Below are 18,839 nucleotides of genomic sequence, written 5' to 3'. Positions count from 1 at the left end.
CCCTCCATCTGAATTTTTGGGAACAGTTTCAGTAGGATTAGTATTATTTCTTTTTTGTACATTTGGTAGAATTCGACTGTGAATTCATGCAGTCCAGGCGTTTTCTTTGTTGAGAGACTTTTTATTGCTGATTCAATTTTCTCACTTACTATTGGTTGAGGGCCAAAGCCAGATGGAGCTGGACTGGGCAAGCTTACACTCAGGCCCCCCAGTCATGAGTGCATGCACCAGCCATGACAGATTGGGGAGAAACAGTCCTCAGGCCTCCGGTGGAATTCTTGGGTAAAGTGTAGTCACCACTGCACTGAGGTCCCTCCACGGGAAGTGTGGGACCAGTCCCAGTGGCCTTAGCCTTGGCCAGTGAGTAAGAGACTTGCTTCCTTCTTACAGCCCCCAGTCTGGACAGCGTTCACTGCCCTGTCTCAGGTGTCATAGCCAACCCAACTGTTGCCCCTCGATTCATGCCCATGGTCCATAGGAGTCTCCACTTAGCTCAACACTAGGCCTTCATGGCAACTCTCATCCTGCTCAAGTAGGAGGAGCAGTACCTGCTTCCTGCACTGGTGGCTGCAGCCCATGCCACACTAGCTTCTTAGTCTTAGCCCCTAGTTCACACCCCGGTTCTGCAAACAGCAGCCTAAGTTTCCCTAACGCCTAGGACTGGAAATCTCAGGACTTCACACAGTCTGTTAAGGGCTAAGATCTAGAATGGCGTCTTGCTATAGCTGCCTGGGTTTCAGAAACAGCATGGAACCCACGGCATGCTCCCTCCCTAAAGCAGTTCCTTCTCACAGTTTCCTGGTTGCTTTCTAAGTTAGACCTAGGGTTTGAGAGAGTCAAGGTGCTCTCCCACAACCTGAATTGTGCAATTCCCCAGCAGAATTGGGACCACGTATAGACTGTCACTCACCCTCTCCTGTACTGGAGAGTCATTCCTGGTTCTTGGCTAGTCTTGGCCATATATGCTGCCTATTTTCCTTCCCCTTCCTAGATTTTGGTGTTTTCTGTCACTTTCCTGTTGAATTCCAATGTTCTGCCTTGGATAATATATTATAAGTGTGATTGTCTACACACAATTTTGCTTCTTCTAAGTGGATAAAACATGCTTGAAATGCTTCAAGTCAGCCATCTTGAACAAAAAAAAAAGAGTCCCTTTTTGAAAATGGGCAATTCAATTTTGCCAAGCCATAATACCTCTTTGACATGTTTTTGCTTTTTATTTTTATTCATTTTAAATTGTTTTTACCTGAAAGAATGGAAAGAAACATAGAGCTGTCCAGTAACACGTTTTAAGTTTCTTTCACAAAAGCCCTTGGTGTAAACGGAATGTACAGTCCAAGGTTCTGAACTTGGTAACTCCTTGTGATTTCTTCATGATAAAATATTTACAAAATGGCCTTTAGTACTTTCCTTCAAACATTAATCTTAATATGAAATCTAAGAATAACATATTCGACCTCCATTATGTGAGTAAGCCTGACCAAAAGAATAACTTATTTAGGAAAATAAAGCCACAGATATAGAGGGGGGGAGATGTACACTTAATCATGTACTAACTCAAATGTATGCTCATCAAGAGCAAGATCCTGGTGTAATAATATTTGAACCTGCCAGAATGTATGGTGATTACCTGCTATTATTGTTCACTTAGCCATATGTAATATTCCTAATCTATTTTCCAGAAAAATAGGCACACCGTCAAAAATACTGGTAGAAACAAATTAGAAATAGGAATCTGAATGGCTTTTTTGTTGACAAAAATCCCCCAATAGCTATTTTTTAATGTAAGCCTTTCCAGAAAAATGAAAGGGACACATAAAGATGACTAAATGGACCAATGTCTAGGTAAGACTATGTCATTGCCGTACTTGTCTGGCCTCACCATAACTCATGTCAGGTGCTACTAATCAGGCTTGAGTAAACACAACCTTCACAGTTATTAGCTGCAAAGCAACCTCTGTGAATGAGTGGACTATTTCAGGTAGTAACTTTGACCATCCTCTTCAAAGAGAAACAAAATTTTACAGAAAAAAATTCTCAGGAGCTTGGATTCCATTGTCCTTATTGTAATGGGGGTATAATATTAAAATTCCTCTACCACTTATTTAAGAAAGTAAAATGTTAAAATTTGTCACATAAAGGAAAACACATAACTATGTATAAAATTACCATGCTCACCTTTGATAACTATCTAAATTTAAATTATATCTTTCTTATCTTATATCTTTGTATACCATCATTGTAATATTAAACGTTGCATCTCAATAAAAAAGCATAACCAATACTAAAAGAATCACATGATTAGTCCAAAGTATGATCCAAAAAATCTGTAAATGATATGGTTTGGATCTGTGTCGCCACCCAAATCTCATGTTGAAATGTAATCCCCAATGCTGGAGGTGGGGCCTAGTGGGAGGTGATTGAATTATGGGGGCAATTTCTCATGAATGGTTTACCACCATCCCCCTGGCTGTTCTCATGATAGAGTTCTCATGAGATCTGATTGTTTAAAAGTGTGTAGCACTTCCCACCTCTCTCTCTTGATCCTGCTCCTGTCATGTGAGATGATGCTCCTTTGCCTTCCACCATGAGTAAAAGCTCCCTGTGGCCTCCCCAGGAGCAGCTGTTGCCATGCTTCCTGTTCAGCCTGTGGAACCACGAGTCAATTAAATCTCTTTTCTTTATAAATTATCCAGTTTCAGGTATTCCTTTATGGTAGTGCAAGAATGGCCTAATACAAGAAATTGGTACTGAGGAGTGGGGGCATTGCTATAAAGATACTTGGAAATGTGGAAGTGGCTTTGGAACTGGGTAACAGGTAGATGTCAGAAGAGTGCGGAGGGCTCAGAAGAAGACAGGAAGATGAGGAAAAATTTGGAACTTCCTAAAGACTCGTTAAATTGTTATGATCAAAATGCTGTCCATGATATGGACAATGAAGTCTAGGCTGAGATCTCAGAGGGAGATGAGAAACTTAGTGGGAACTGGAGTAAAAGTCACTTTTGCTATGCTTTAGCAAAGAGCCTGGGTGCATTGTGCCCCTTCTCTAGGGATGTGTGAAACTTTAAAAGTGAGAATGATGGTTTAGGGCATCTAGTGGAAGAAATTTCTAACCAGTAAAGCATTCAAGATATGACCTGGCTGCTTCTAACAACCTATGTTTACATGTGTGAGCAAAGAAATGATCTGAAACTTGAAATTATATTTTAAAAGGAATCAGAGTGTAAAAGTTAGGAAGATTTGCAGAATGGCCAAATGGTAGAAAAGAAAAGCCCATCTTCAAAGGAGGAATTCAAGCAGGCTACAAAAAATTGCATAAGTTAAAAAAAGGAGCCATGTGCTATTAGCCAAGAAAACAGGAAAAGGACTCAAAGGCCTTTAAGTGACCTTTGTGGCAGTCCCTCCCATCACAGGCTCAGAGGCCTAGGAGGGAAGAATGGTTTCATGGGCCAGGCCCAGGACCCCACTTCCCTTCATAGCCTCAGGACATTGCTCCCTGCATTCTGGCCACTCCAGCTCCAGCCTTGGGGCAAATGAACCCAGTTACAGCTCACTGCTTCAGTGGATGCAAGCCATAAGTCTTGGTGGCTTCCACATAGTGTAAAACATGCAGGTGCACAGAGTGCAAGAGTTGAGGCTTGAAAGCCTCCACCTAGATTCGAGAGGATTTATGGAATAGCCTGGATGTCCAAGAAGAAGCCTGCTGCAGGGGTGGAGCCCTCATGGAATACCTCTACTAGGGAAGTGTGGAATGAAAAAGAGGGGTTGAAGCCCCCACACAGATTCTCCACACAGAGTCCCTCACAGTGCAGCTGTGTGAGAAGAGGGCCATCATTATCCAGACCCCAGAATGGTAGATCCCCCAGAAGCTTGCAACCTGCATCTAGAAAAGCCTCAGACATTCATCACCAGAACTTGAGAGCAACCACAGAGGCTGTGCCCTGCAAAGCCACAGGGTTGGAGCTGCCCAAGGCCTTGGGAGCCTACCTCTTGCATCAGTGTGACCCGGATGTAGGACATGAAGTCAAATGAAATTATTTTGAAGGTTTAAGACAGGGGTGTCCAATCTTTTGGCTTCCCTGGGCCACACTGGAAAAAGAAGAATTGTGTTGGAACACATAAAATATACCAACACTAACGATAGTGGATGAGCTAAAAAAATTGCAAAAGTATCTCATAATGTTTAAAGAAAGTTTATGAATTTGTGTTGGGCCACATTAAAGCCACCATTGCCTGCACACAGCCTGTGGGCTGTGGGTTGGACAAATTTGCTTTAAGATTTAATGACTGCACTGCTGGGTTTTAAACTTGCATGGGGCATTTCCTTTTTTTTGGCCAATTTACCCCTTTTAGAATGCCTACACCTCCATTGTATCTTGGAAGTTACTAATTTGTTTTTGATTTTACATGATCATAGGCAGAAGGGACTAGACTTGTCTCAGGTAAGACTTTAGACTTGGACTTTTGAGTTAATGCTGGAGTGAGTTAAGACTTTGGGGAACTGTTGGGAAGGCTTAATTTGCACTTTGAAATGTGAGGACATGAGATTTGGGAGGGTCCAGGGGTAGAAGGCTATGGTCTGGATCTGTGTCCCCACCCAAATCTCACGTTGAAATGCAATCCCCAGCTGGAGGTGAGGCCTAGTGGGAAGTGACTGGACCATGGAGGTGGTTTCTCATAGATGGTTTAGCACTGTCCCCCATTGCTGCTCTCGTGATAAAGTTATTATGATATCTGGTTATTTAAAGATGTGCAGCACCTCCCCACTCTCTCTTGGTCCTGCTCCTGCCATGTGAGACTCCTGCTCTTGCTTTGCCTTCCACCATGAGTAAAAGCTCCCTGAGGCCTCCCCAGAAGCAGCTGCTGCCATGCTTCCTCTACAGCCTGTGGGACTATGAGCCAATTAAACCTCTTTGCTTTATAAATTACCCAGTCTCAAGAATTTCTTCATAGCAGTGTGGGAATGGCCTGATACAGTAAATAACCCAATTCTTATGTTTTAGGGTTTTTTTTCTAAAAATTTATATGAACAACCTTAATTTTAAACACATATTGTGAATTTACATTTAGTCCCCTATGTCTTCTGGTACTTTCCTTTTGTTACTAAGTGGCACCAACTCTGAATGGCTATGCCAATGAGTTTTCATATATTCTTAGAGACATCTTTCAAGCCTACAATATCCTTCCATGAAAAAAGTCTGTGAGATAATGGATCTGGACACATCACCATTTGCTCTATTAAGCCTATAGTCCTTGACAATTAACTTATTAGAGGTAATGTAATGAGTCAGATTAATATGCTCAATATTTAAGATGTTAAAGTTATATATTTGTACCTCACACACAATAAGACTTTTGCAGAATATGCCAAGAAAATGTAACTCTTCTTCTGTATTACACAATGTCTCCATTAGCTCTATTGAAAGATAAATACTGAAATTGTGATAATTTCAAATTCAGCACATTATTACAGATAAAATAAATGTTAACTGAATTAGATCAAAAGAAACATTGAACTCTGGCTGGTTGAATTTAAACTTTAGCTTTGTTAGTAAACACCTCCTCTTCCTTTAAAAATCACTTCAAACTACAGAGAAGTGACTGTAGGGCTCCTTTAAAACAATCAGCAAGTTTCATTTATAAGTACTCATAAATACATATACATTCATTGAAAAATAGTATTTTATTTTTAAATATATATATAATATACACGTTCATAGGAAAATAGAATAAAGGCAGCAAGGAAGTACACCAAATTGTTAATAATAGTCATGTCTTGGAAACAAGATTTGAAGTGACTTTAATATTTTCTTCATATGTTTCTATATTTTCCAAATTCTATACTGGATACAATTAGATATCTGATAGTTTTCTAAAAGCAGAGATGTTGGTGGGGTCAAGGAAAATGTTTAACAAGAACAGCTCACAACTTTTTGGTGTTTATTAATTCCAGAGGCAACACAGAATTAACTAGTTAAACATAGCTGATTCAAAACCATATCTGTGTAACTTATCTATGTAAATTTCCGATTAAGCTTGTAAACTTAGGCAATCTAAGTGCCCTTGGTAAGACCTTATCAAATAGGATGAGTTTGGTGGTAGCATGAGTCAGGGAGTGGTAGCTGGGAGAGCTGGCTTCTGCAACATTCCTAGACTCTGGTTGGTCTAGCTGGGTGCACAGTGATGCCTTAACTGTGTTTGAAATACTAGAAGATCACGTCTGAGGATTCAGAAAAGATGATGATTCAATATTTATCTGTTAAAGTCCTACCAAACCACTCAAAGGAATTTTTCCAGTTGTTCACACCTTTCTGCAACAGTATCTATTTCTTTTTTCCAAATAATATGAATAGATTTCACATTCCAAAAGGTGGAAAAATATAGCCTCAGTAACTAGTTATAGATGGTTGGAAATTATCCCTATCTGAATGGCTGAATGATTATGTTTTTAAAAAGATAATGATCCTACTGTTCATTCTAAAATAAGAAAACTTGTTTTTAAATATAAGTATCTTCATTGTCTTAGTGAGCACAGTCAGCCAGCTTTCAGATCAGTACACCATTGAGCCAAACAGGCTTTTTAAAATGAGCTCTTATATACTGTGGACAGGGATGAAGGAAGAGAGAGAATGAAAGAGAGAGGCAAAGACAGAGACAGAGAAACAGAAGCTGAATGACTGATTATAACTATTCTCTAGGTTCCTACATCTTTTGCCAGGATGATCATCATCTTGTTCTGATTTGAGGCATATTTTAATTGAACTATTCATGGTATGAATAAAAGATCAAATCTCTGGATTTCCTTTGATATACAGAGTAAATCACTGACCTGACTCCATGTTTTTTATGTACCTCATAAAACTACCACAGCTACTATGCTCTTTCCTAATTCCTGAGATGCACAGTGTGAATCGGAATTTAAATGTTGCTGCATCCAAATCAGGACTTGGACTTAAATGCTAAGCATCTGATGCAGGGTAGGCCATCAACCTGGTACTGTAAAATTATGAGCTTTCCTCATCTGGCTACATTAATTTCCATCTCTTTGTCATTTTGATTTCTAGGAAATGTTCAGTCAAACAGAAAAAGAAAATTAGAGTGCGTGGGGTGGGTGGATAAAGTCGCGGTCCATGAGTCCTTGCTTAGGGAGAAAGTTTTTTCTCCCTTATTGTACATTTTAGTTGAATTTAATCTGAAAATATCAATGCTACCCAAATGCTAATCTTATCTGGAAAAGAAAGTGGAGCAAAGAAACAGAACGTTTAAGGCAACTAGTTCCTTTCTACAAAACAGAACAGAGCTTAAAAAGCTTAGTAGATAGCTTTCATTGTGGATTGCAAATTTAGAGGGATCACCTTTGTATACTTTAGTGCTCAAACTACTCCCTGTGCCTCAAACATTTTCCTGTTTTTTTTTGTTTTCACCTTTCAAAGTGTAAATCATAAAAGGCAGCCTGACTAGTTCTAGGCAGGATAGCATAGGAGTGTGAATTAGATACAATTCCAGATATTCAACTTTTCCAGCCTAAAAAAAATTATATCTCAGTACGTTTCCCTATCTGGAAAGCAGCATCTATTTGCTTATACCTGTCGGAGTGATCAGTCAGTAAAAAGAGAGTCCATTTTTTTCTGGGCAGAGTAGGAACAGAAGACTCCCCACTGCCTGTTATATGTATTCTGTCTTTTCCTCTTTCTATTTGGAGCTTTTAAGGTGTGTGCATGTATGTGTGTGTGTGTATAACAAAGCTTCAAAAATTAATACATTTGAAATATACCACATATCCTAATTTATGGAACAGTTTATTCCTATTATCCCAACATTATTACAATAGCACGAATTTTACACTTAAAAAGTCTTTATTTTATAATAAGTCATATGCTCACACTAGTTATAGCCCTAATCAAACAACCTTGAGCTAAAATCCTAACCCCATTTCTTACTAGATGTATAACCTTGAGAAAGTCTCTTAATTTCTCTGTGTGTCTGTCTTCTCATGCAAAATGGGGATGACAGTGCAAGTTGAGTATCCTTTATCTGAAATGCTTGGGACCAGAGTGTTTTAGATTTCAGATTTTTACAGATTTTTGAATATTTACAGAACACATACTGGTTGAGCATCCTTAATCTGAAAATTAGAAATCTGAAATGCCTCACTGAGCACTTCCTTTGAGCACATGTCAGTGTTCAAAAAGTTTTGGATTTCGGGACATTTTAGATTTCTAATTTTGGATTTGGGATGTTCAACCTGTAGTGCCTAACTCATATGGTGCTCCAGTGAGTTAATGTATATAATTGAGGATCCAATGAGTTAATTTATATAATTTCAGAACAGTTCCTAACATATAATAAAAACTCAATATATTGTAGTTATTATGAAAGTTGAAGAGTCTGACTCTTCTTGCCCTCTAACCTAGACCCACAAAAAAAAATTCCAAGAAAGCAACTATTTAACAAAATACAGTATACTTTAGTGACTTTAGGTAACAAAGTGTCAATTGCTTTTGTAAGTCATATTTATATGAATAAATACTGTTTATATAGTGGTTTTACTTTAACACACACTTTTCTACATATTATCATAATTTTTTTCATAACAATTCCATTAAGTAGGTATTATTAATATCTTTATTTTCCAGATTAAGACAGTCAGAGAAGGTAATATCACAGACGAAAAATGCCAAAGCCAGAATTTGAACCAAATTCTTCTTACTCTAAATGCCATATTTTGCCACTATCAAATTCTTAATCATTTTGTTTCATTTTCAACCCAAGTTGAGTTTTTACCTCAAATAACTATCATATTTTGACATGTTTACCTTGATTCCGTCATGGCATTTTTCATACTTTAAATTGCATATTTAATTGCCCAATTCTTCAACATAAAAATATTAAATTGCATGAGAGAAAAAACTATGAATTTCATCGTTATATTTGGATTTGCAGTGCCCTTCTTAATTTCTGAAACACAAGCAGAATCTCAATAAATGCTTATTAAATTAAATGAAATCTGTTTCTCAAGAAGTGCCCTGGAAAATATTAGGCAAAAGGAAAATGCATTCTGTTTGCCCATTACCTGTATCCCAGCTCCCTGTTAAGTGATAATTTGAAAAGAGGAGACAAGCCATTCACTTGGCTCAGGCTGAGGTGATAAAGGGGATTCATGGAGAACTTGATGAATTTCTCTGCCCTTTCCTGACATTTCTTCTTGGGCAATTTACTGAGATATGTTGAGGCAAATGTTGGCTTTTCCCAAGGAAACCTCCCTCTCTAGAAATCCTGCCATAATATTAAGACTTCTTAAAACAAGAACAATACAGCTCAGTGCAGTGACTAATGCCTATAATCCAAACACTTTGGGAGGCCCAGTGGGGCGGATCACTTGAGCTCACGAGCTCAAGGCCAGTCTGGGCAACATGGCCAAATCTCGTCTCTACTAAACATTAAAAAAACAAAATAGCCAGGCATGGTGGCACACGCCTATAATCCTAGCTACATGGGAGCCTGAGGCACAGAATCGCTTGAACCCAGGAGGCAGAGACAGCAGTGAGCCAAGATTGCACCACTGCACTCCAGCCTTACAAAAGCAATTGACACTTTGTTACCTAAAGTCACTTAAGTATACTGTATTTTGTTAATTAGTTGCTTTCTTGGACTTTTTTTGTGGGTCCAGGTTAGAGGGCAAGAAGGGTCAGACCCTTCAACTTTCATAATAACTGCAATATATTGAGTTTTTACTATATGTGGGTGACAGAGTGAGACTCTGTCAAAAAAAAAAAAAAGAACAATATTAAGTACTTACTTTCTAGATCCATAAAGATTTCCATAGGCATTGGAATCATCACCACTCTGCTCCGGGTTGTCAATAGTAAAATTAGACTGGTAAAAATCAGAGTCAAATTGTGCCAAGTTTGACATCCTGAAAAATAAGAGTATGTTTTTAATAAGTTCATGAGTCAGTAAAACTTAGTTTGAGATATTTACAAAGATCAACTGACAATGTGATCATGGCTGGATACCTATCAGAAAACAAGATGTCCTTTGAATGGGGTCAATAAAGTATTGGGGGAAGGGTATAGAAATATATACTAGAAAGTTATTTACAGAATGTGTTATCTTCAACTACTTTTTCTGAAGTTTTCACAACCTGGACTGTGGCTTTTAATAAAGTTGACTTTAATTCATCTGAAAGAACTAATCTTCTCCAAATATCTTATTCTTAGTAATTTAAGAGAAAAAGCTTAAAACTTAGGACACATCTAGAAGGATTTCCCTAAAACGATGTGTTTCTCACTTTAAGCAGGCGCACACACATACACACACACACACTCTCATAGCAAGGATTATTATCTGCAAATGGCTGATAATAATAATACTCCTTCCCAAAGTAAAACCAAAACCCTACAAACCCATTTCCTTGTTCTACTTGGCAATTCTTAAAAAGTGTTTGGAATATTTTCATTTTTCTTTTGCTCTGGATACTGCACCTGGGCTTCTGGCTGAGTCAGAGAGAAAAAGACTCAATCCTGCTAAGGGGAGACTTTTGTTCTATACATTCTCTCTATAGTTTTCACTCACTTCTGGGAATAAAGAGGAATGATTGTTTTTGAATTAGACCTAATGGCCAGGAATACCAGAGGGAAAAATAATTAACTGAGAGAAGGAAGAGGTGTGGGAGAAGAGGACATTAGAGAGGTAATAGTGGCTCTTTGGATAAAAAGTAGAGAATAGAGAAGATACTCTTTTCAACTGGACAAATGCGGTTATTCAACCCAACATTTAATTCTTTATTTTTCTTTGAAAACCTTCTTATTTTAAGAGTGGATTTAAAAATCGCCAGGAGTAATCCATATACTTATAATAATCTATGGAATACTACTTATAAAAATCTCAGATGAAATTGCATAAACAGCCTCAACTCTAAGGGCATCATTAATCAGAAATATTCAAGTAACAATTGTCAAATATATCAAATTTGTTCAGTTCAATAAAAACACAAAAAGCTTCTCTAAAATTAGATGCAGCGATTCATACATCTGATGTAAGAAATCAAGATTTTTCATTAGTAATGTGTATAAAAGTAGCTATGAGTTATGTAAACTAAAATCAGGACTTAGTGACAAATCTTTTAACAATTTATAATTTAAAGAACTTAAAATGTAATAGCATAACTTTCTCAACACGTGAAAATACGCTATTATAAAGCATAGAGAGTAATTTATTAAGAATACATTAAATTTTCATAACGTGCAAAGCTTTATGTAACATGACTATTGGTACTACAGTCCTTACATAACCGAGCTTTGTATTTTGTTTAAATGCCAAGCCTTTTAGAAGGATCAGACACATACCTCTGTTTATTTTTTACGGAAAGAGCCTCCAGTAAATGTAGCTTTGCGTGAGAAATTTAAAGCAAATCCGTTGGTGAAAAGATGACATGCTGGCTATATATATACCTTTCTAAATTTGTATTCTGACACCCTGAGCAGATGCTACAGTCAAAAATAAAAAAGCCTGCCAAAAGCCAAATACAGTATCTTATAACACTTATTATGGTTTACAAACACAGTGAACAGTGTTACAGACATACAATTTGATAATATGGAAATTGTGGAAAGATAGATACAATTCCCTTTTGTACATGTCTATTAAACTCTGAGGTAAGATTATTTATTTGAGGCAAGCACTTAAAAAGTAAGAGGCCTCGATGTCCCTTCCATTTCATGGATTTCCTAATAATATGCAGTAAAAATCAAAATATGGCACATGATCTTATCGTGAAGATCTCAGCACCAAAATGAAAATGAGTCGTGGTCAATTTTATCTAAATTAGAGCTATTCTATTTATATGAGCAATATTTAAGAAGACTAATTACGGTCTGCCTCTGACTTTTTTCCTGCTTCCTACTTTTCCAGCAGAGGCCAAGATGGATATGCTAATGGGATCTAGTGCTTCTTACTTGACAGACAGGTTCTGTACCATTATCGAGCCAATCCTAACCACTGGAAGGTGTTAGGCCCATCCCCACCTCAGGAAGCTCCCTGAATTGGCCCTTCTCTGTATCACTGGGTCACTGCTGGGAGCCTGCTTTCTGGTTCTGACCCAAGTAACCTAGCTAATACTATCAATTCTATCTAGATCTGGTGTTCTCATCCCTAATATTAATCTCATGGTTGGAAGTCAAGTCCCCTGTGGTTTGCTTCATGCTGATTCTCTTTTCTAGGACTTAAGACTTCCCATGTATCCAAATCTCAGTAAGTGAAATTTTCTGTCCAAAGGCAGATAATTTGGCACTTAAGAATCTTCAACTGGAGCCAACGGCAGAATGCTGGAGTAATTTTTTTCCACATTGTTTAAAAGCATTTGAAATTTGAATGTCTTTAAACACAGCTGCCCTTCCTACATCACTAGTTAGGCAACAATTGGTCACACATTTATCAAGGGCGTACTGTTGAGTTCCAGACTCTGCTGTAGATGCCAGGGTTTCAGAAACAAGCAAACTGAACATTTAAAGAGTTACATCTTAGTACTGATTTTGCTACACCTACAACTAATAATAATGAATAACTGGGCATTGTTCTACAAACTTTAAGTCATTTAATTTTTGTAACAACCTGATGAGGTATTATTATCCCATTTTACCAAAAAATAAATGGAGATTGAATAATTTTCCCAAGGTCATTAGCTAGTAGGTGAAAAAGACAATGTTTGAAACCTGACTGAGTTCAGAACTCACATTATCGAAGATAATTTCAGAAATTATACAATAGAATATACTGTTAAGATGGAGAGTGCAAAGGGGAGAGGATTTGAGTACTCAGGGAAGGCTTCTTAAGAGGGTCATTTGGATAGAGATCTGATGGATGATAATGAAGAAGTTGCTTTACAGACTACGTGAAGAACATTTCAAGCAAAGACTTTCAGATGGCAAGGAGTTTCGTGGTTTCTGGTTTAGAAAGAAAAACCAACGTTGCTAGGGATTTTTGAATTAGAGAAAAGTTGAAGGAGATGAGGTCACAGGTATGAACAGAGGCTGGATCAAAAAGGAGCCTGCAGGATTTGGTAAAGAGTCTAAAGGTTACTATAATTGAAATGAAATGTCATTCTAGGGTTGTATAAAATGTGATGATTCCGTATTACTCACAAGCGGAAGAGGGAGCCTGGTTAGGAAGAGAATGTTACAATAACACAGGCATGAGATGTGAGTGGCCTGAACTAGAGTAGCAGTGGAAGGAGAACTGGTATAAAAGTCATGGCAACTGAGGAAAAGATGAATTACAGGGGTTAATACTGAAGCAGTAATATCAGCAAAAAGAAAATTCAGTTCAGGAAAATTATGATGAGTTATATGAACTGAGGAAGGTCCAATATATAGGTAGAGCACTGAACAAATACAGAAGATGTTTGGAAAAGATTTAATAGGATTCAGTTTCTATCGAATAGGAGGAAGAAGGAAAAGGCAGTTACTGAGGATGATTTCTAGAATTCTGTCAATTTTTCCATTCTAGTGCATCATGCCATAGGAAAAGACCACATTGTTATATAGTGGCCAAATTTTGATTATTATCTTTTCTATTCCTTCTTTCAAAGTTCTTTATGTGAGAACATAGGTCCTTTTCTAAAACAGCAGAGATTTACAGTACATTTTTTTGACATATAAATTCCACAGAAAGCCTACCAAAGATAATATTATTTTATCTTAGTCCATTTAGATACATTTTAAACTTATTTTGTGATGTTGTACTTTTCAACACAGTTTCCTTCATAAAATCCTGGCTCGATTAAATGAATTGCAGGAATATATGGACTGGAAATGGCATATAAAAAAATTAATCTCAGCCTCAAGTGAATTTAAACCATGAACATTGAAGACAAAATGACTTCAGTCTCTTTAGAAGTGCATTAATGGACCATTAATGCATATGCAAGAATATTTTAAAGCTATTGTTATGGATATAACACTGTGTATCTACAAAATATACATTTAAGTGGGTTTTTTCCATTAATGAGTTATCTGATTGCTGTAGCACGTGTTGAAGAACAGAGTGTAGATTGATATTACATATAGTCACAGTGTCATCAATTATTTTAACTCATCTGTTTTAGTAATTGTTTCTGTGTCCTCAATGACCAAAAAGACCGCATTATGTGCATGAAGTTTCTCACCTGATGTAAAAACGCCCTGCGTTCTACTCATAGCCACTTTCTTTTCCTTCCTTCTCATTTTCTTTTCTCTCCCTCCTCTCTCCTTACCTTCATCCTTTCCTTCTCTCCCTCAGTTCTCTCTCTGAACTCTCTCTTAAGTTGATCCTATCTATTCCCATGGCTTTATATATTATCCATATATAGACAATTCCAAAAGTTACATATGCATCCTTGACCTTTCTTCTCAGGATCAGACTATTTGATAGACATTTCAAACTTAACATAATCCAAACCGGATTCTTAAAGTCTCTACCCTTCCCAACCCAACACTGTCTTCTCTATTTCAAGAAATGACATCACAAAGCACCCACTCAAGTCAGAAATCATCTAATTTTTCAACAAATTCTATCAATTCTGTCTCTTAAATATATCTCTCACTAAACAATTTCCTCCATCTCCACTGCCTGGTTGAAGTCACCATTTTCTCCCACTTATAATTCTCTTTGTAATTATTTTAAAAAGTGAAATAACACTTTCACAGTAGCAGATTGGTAGGAGATAACAAAGCTCACTTAAAAAGACTGTAAAAATACACCTTTAATGTCTTGACAAAATCAGGAAAGATTCTTCTGTGGTTGCTAACTGCAATTAGCAGTAGGAATCAGTAAGAATTTCCCTCCATAGTTTCTTAGCATCTCTCTGGTGATCTGTCACATGTTGTAGAGTCTGTGAGTTGCTCAATAGATATATTGACAACAATTTGCCATATACCTGACAGTTATGCATACATATTTGTGTTAAGTTAAATAATGAATGGCTTGATGTATGGATGAATGATAACTATTATTAATACTGCATACTCAGAATCCAATATTTTAGTTGATGTCTATCAATCTAAGTATAATGCAAAATTGCAACATTCATCACTGCAGTCCTCTGATATAAAAATGGAGGCTCAGAGAAGCAAATTGATTTGTGCAGTCACACAGTTAGTATGTGAAAGAACCTAGTCTGAAGCATCAATTCTCTCACTCGCTCAGTTTTCTTTGATTACTCATCCTGGCTAACACGGTGAAACCCTGTCTCTACTAAAAATACAAAAAATTAGCCGGGCGAGGTGGTGGGCGCCTGTAGTCCCAGCTACGCGGGAGGCTGAGGCAGGAGAATGGCGTGAACCCCGGGGGGGCGGATCCTGTAGTGAGCCGAGATCGCACCACTGCACTCCAGCCTGGGTGAAAGAGCGAGACTCCGTCTCAAAAAAAAAAAAAAAAAAATTATGTATGGCTGCCCAGAACTCTGGTGTTATGAATGTATCTATTTAGGAACACTAAATGATGTTTATTTGTATCCCTCTACCCCAAATATTTTCAGCTGAATAGAGCTGCCAATAAACCAAAAGAAAAATATGTCATCATTTTCTACCTCTGCTGACAGAGAAACAGGTTGTTTGTTACCAGTGTTTATCATGTAATTACTTTATTCTGGCAATCTGTATTGCAATTTAATGCACATTTGCATTAATTCAGAGAAGAATAGAATGCATTCTGTTTTGCATTATTTTTAATGCATTTTATCAGTATTCTTTAAATGCTCTTTCTGTTAGTACCACATAAGATTTGTTCCTGATCATCTGCCTTTTAAAGACCCTGCTGCTTCTATTTTATAAGCCTGAAACTACAGCCCTGCATATTACAGAGACACATGAAAATGGGCATAAAATTCTGTTGCACTGCATGAATTTTAAAGAGCTCAATATGTTCTATGGCAAGCAAAGAAAAGAAAATTAAAGGATTTTGCTTCATTAATACTATCATAATTATCTTTGACTTTACTTGACTATTTCTTCTTAATTTCCACTTTTTGTTTCCTGTAAAGACTTTATTTGTCTTTACAGAAAACATTGCATTCTAGCAGAGTTATTGCTGAATTCTTATTAAGTTTTTAGTTTGGCAATATGTTTTGTTAGCAAAAATATAATTTACACCTGAGATTATGAAAGTTGATACGAGCAGTAATTGAGTTGTACATTCTTAGTAACCATATTATTATAATAGTCACTTAAATATGTAATAAGAAGTCAAATTTATATCCATTTAGCAAATTGATGTAATTAATTTTCATAGGAAGTCTTTCCCAGGAATTACACACATTCTTCCACAAGTTATCTAATCACATAGATATTTAGTTCCTTCATCAGTAAAAAGGAATAAAACTTATTTTTACCTCTTAGGTACTGTTTATTTCATCTTTATCTCATCCACTTAATTCTATTTTTCCATGTTTCACAATATATCAAGATTATTAATTAATGAATATATAACTTTTATGTGTGTATATAAACTTCAGTATAAAATATGAGGATTAGATAGAATTTTGCAAAAGGTACAATTGAGTATGGTAGCTGGCAAGTAGTAAATTGTCAATAAATGTGACCTGTTTGATTATGTTTCTAGGTGATGATGAAACTGGATCAACAGCAAGCATCCAAATTTACTCTTGTGTTCATTATTTACAATCATTCAATACATTTTTTTCTGCTTTGATATTACATAAATCTGAATAAAGTTATTTTATCAAAAGAAGATAGGAGACTGGATATTTGCAAATACTCTGTCTTATAGAGAGATTGCAATTAGAGATTCAAAGTTTCCTTAGCATTCATGTCTTATTTTACAATAAAAAAATAAAATTTCTAATAAGAAAAGTAAAAACTGACTTTATTGTCCAAGTATTACTTACTATTTTGACTAAAATCCTTTAGGTACTGCTCAGTAAGGACGTATGTTTATGTTAACCATATTTCCTCTAGCAAACAAAGGTGAAATTCTTCACAATGTTGTGTCATAATTATGTTTTTTATGACAACATTGCTATTTCATGGCCTATGCAATTGCACCATTATTAAGATTTTTGTCAAAGTATTCCAAGTTTATTGTGAAAACTTTATTATGATCAGCAGGTGAGAGTTATTAAAATAGTTTGAGGAAAGTGACCAGATATAGTATGTTTTTAATGTAATTGTCAATATGCAAATTCTATTTCATAAAGAGTATCTCTACCTTCTTTTGATAGTAGAAGCTAATGGCTTACAGCTTAGAATTTTAACTTAATTTGAACATTTACTCAAACATTGCCTTTATATGGGGAGCTCTTTAAAGGAAAACTCTCTGCCTTGCAGTATTTATGTTTCATACACAAACCTGAGCTAGGGAAAGTAGCGTATAGCATGACAAAATAATGTTTTAAATACAATTGAATCTTCTTTTAAAAAAATTATAGTTGACTGTCTGGTTTAAAGTGTCACTAGGCCAGAAAGTTGTCCCACAATCCCAGCAAAATGACATATGAAGGTTTATAAAAGGATAAACATGCCACAATGTGAAAAACTAATGCTTGGAGTCAACCTCCTGCCAGAGCCTGGGTAAAATTTCTGTGATAAGGTCGATGAGTATGTAGTGAAAAAAATGATTTTAGACCATCGCAGTCTTTCCGTCGTGCACCAGGACAGCTCACTCATATGAAAGGCAGAAGATTCCTGAGACCCTCAGAGATTCAGGCTTTGTAATAAATAGAAAAGCAGCCATCCCCCTACTGTAATGATGCTGCTTTTCTAAGTGCCAGAGAAATAACCCTGCCACCTGGTCTTATGGTCTGATACATATTTGGGGAAAGTCACTCCTGGGATAAGGGAGGACTGCTCTCAGGATATATGGTGAAAGGGCGTTGCGGCTTAGTGGGATTGGGGTGGAAGTTCTCATTAATTGTTATGGACTGGCTGGGTGCTGTGGCTCATACCTGTAATCCTAGCAATTTTGGAGGCTGAGGTGGGAGGATCACTTGAGCCCAGGAGTTTGAGGCTAGCCTGGGCAATATAGTGAGACCCCACCTTTATAAAAAATAAATAAATAAAATTTTTAAAAAGTGTTATAGGCTGAATGTTTATGCCCTCCCCTTGTCCCCCTACCAAATCCATACATTGAAATCTAACCTAATGTGATGGTATCTGGAGGTGGAGTCTTTGGGAAGTTACTAAGTCATGAGGATGGAGCCCTCATGAATGAGATTAGTAATCTTATAAGAAGAGGCCAGAGAGATAGCTCTGTTTCCTTCCAATATGTGAGGATACAATAAGAACTCAGCAGTCTGCAACCTGCAAGAGGGCCCGCATCAGAACTCCACTATGCTGGCACCCTGATCTCAGCTTGCAGCCTCCAGAACTAAGAAAAATAAATTTCCACTGTTGACAAGCCACCCTGTCTGTGTCACTTTTTTATAGAAGCCTGAATAGACTAAGACACTAATAATGGTTCTATGCGTCCTAGGAACTATAGTCTCCCCCACTACCCTGTTGTTATAAGATCAGAGACAAGCATCCAATGACAATATATACTCGGGGAATGAAGCTTTTCATGTATCACACTACTTTCACCCCAAATTCTGATGTGAAACTGTGCAAGACGATCCAATGGAGTAGAGAAAACAATAGCAGACTATTTGTATTAGTAGTTTTCATGCTGCTGATAAAGGAATACCCAAGACTGGGTAATTTATCAAGAAAAATCATGGTGGAAGGTGAGAGGCACATTTATGGCAGCAGATAGGAGAATAAGAATCAAACAAAAGGGGAACCCCTTATAAAACCATTGGATCTTGTGAGATTTATTCACTACCACGAGAACAGTATGGGAGACACTGC

General features: G+C 37.0%; 1 protein-coding gene across 1 annotated transcript in view; it reads right to left on the bottom strand.

The window, feature by feature from the left end:
• The window catches only part of YIPF7 (Yip1 domain family member 7), a 56,141-nt gene that overhangs the window by 17,751 nt on the left and 19,551 nt on the right, over nucleotides 1-18,839 (bottom strand). Inside the window, 1 exon segment of the mRNA XM_058430028.1 lies at nucleotides 9,800-9,916. Coding sequence (XP_058286011.1) covers nucleotides 9,800-9,915 — 116 coding nt within the window. The 5' untranslated portion in view covers nucleotide 9,916.

Source organism: Hylobates moloch, unplaced genomic scaffold (assembly GCF_009828535.3).
Source record: "Hylobates moloch isolate HMO894 unplaced genomic scaffold, HMol_V3 SCAFFOLD_17, whole genome shotgun sequence".
Lineage (NCBI taxonomy): Eukaryota > Metazoa > Chordata > Mammalia > Primates > Hylobatidae > Hylobates > Hylobates moloch.
Note: the sequence above shows the minus strand (reverse complement) of the source record. Positions and strands in the feature narration are given on the sequence as shown.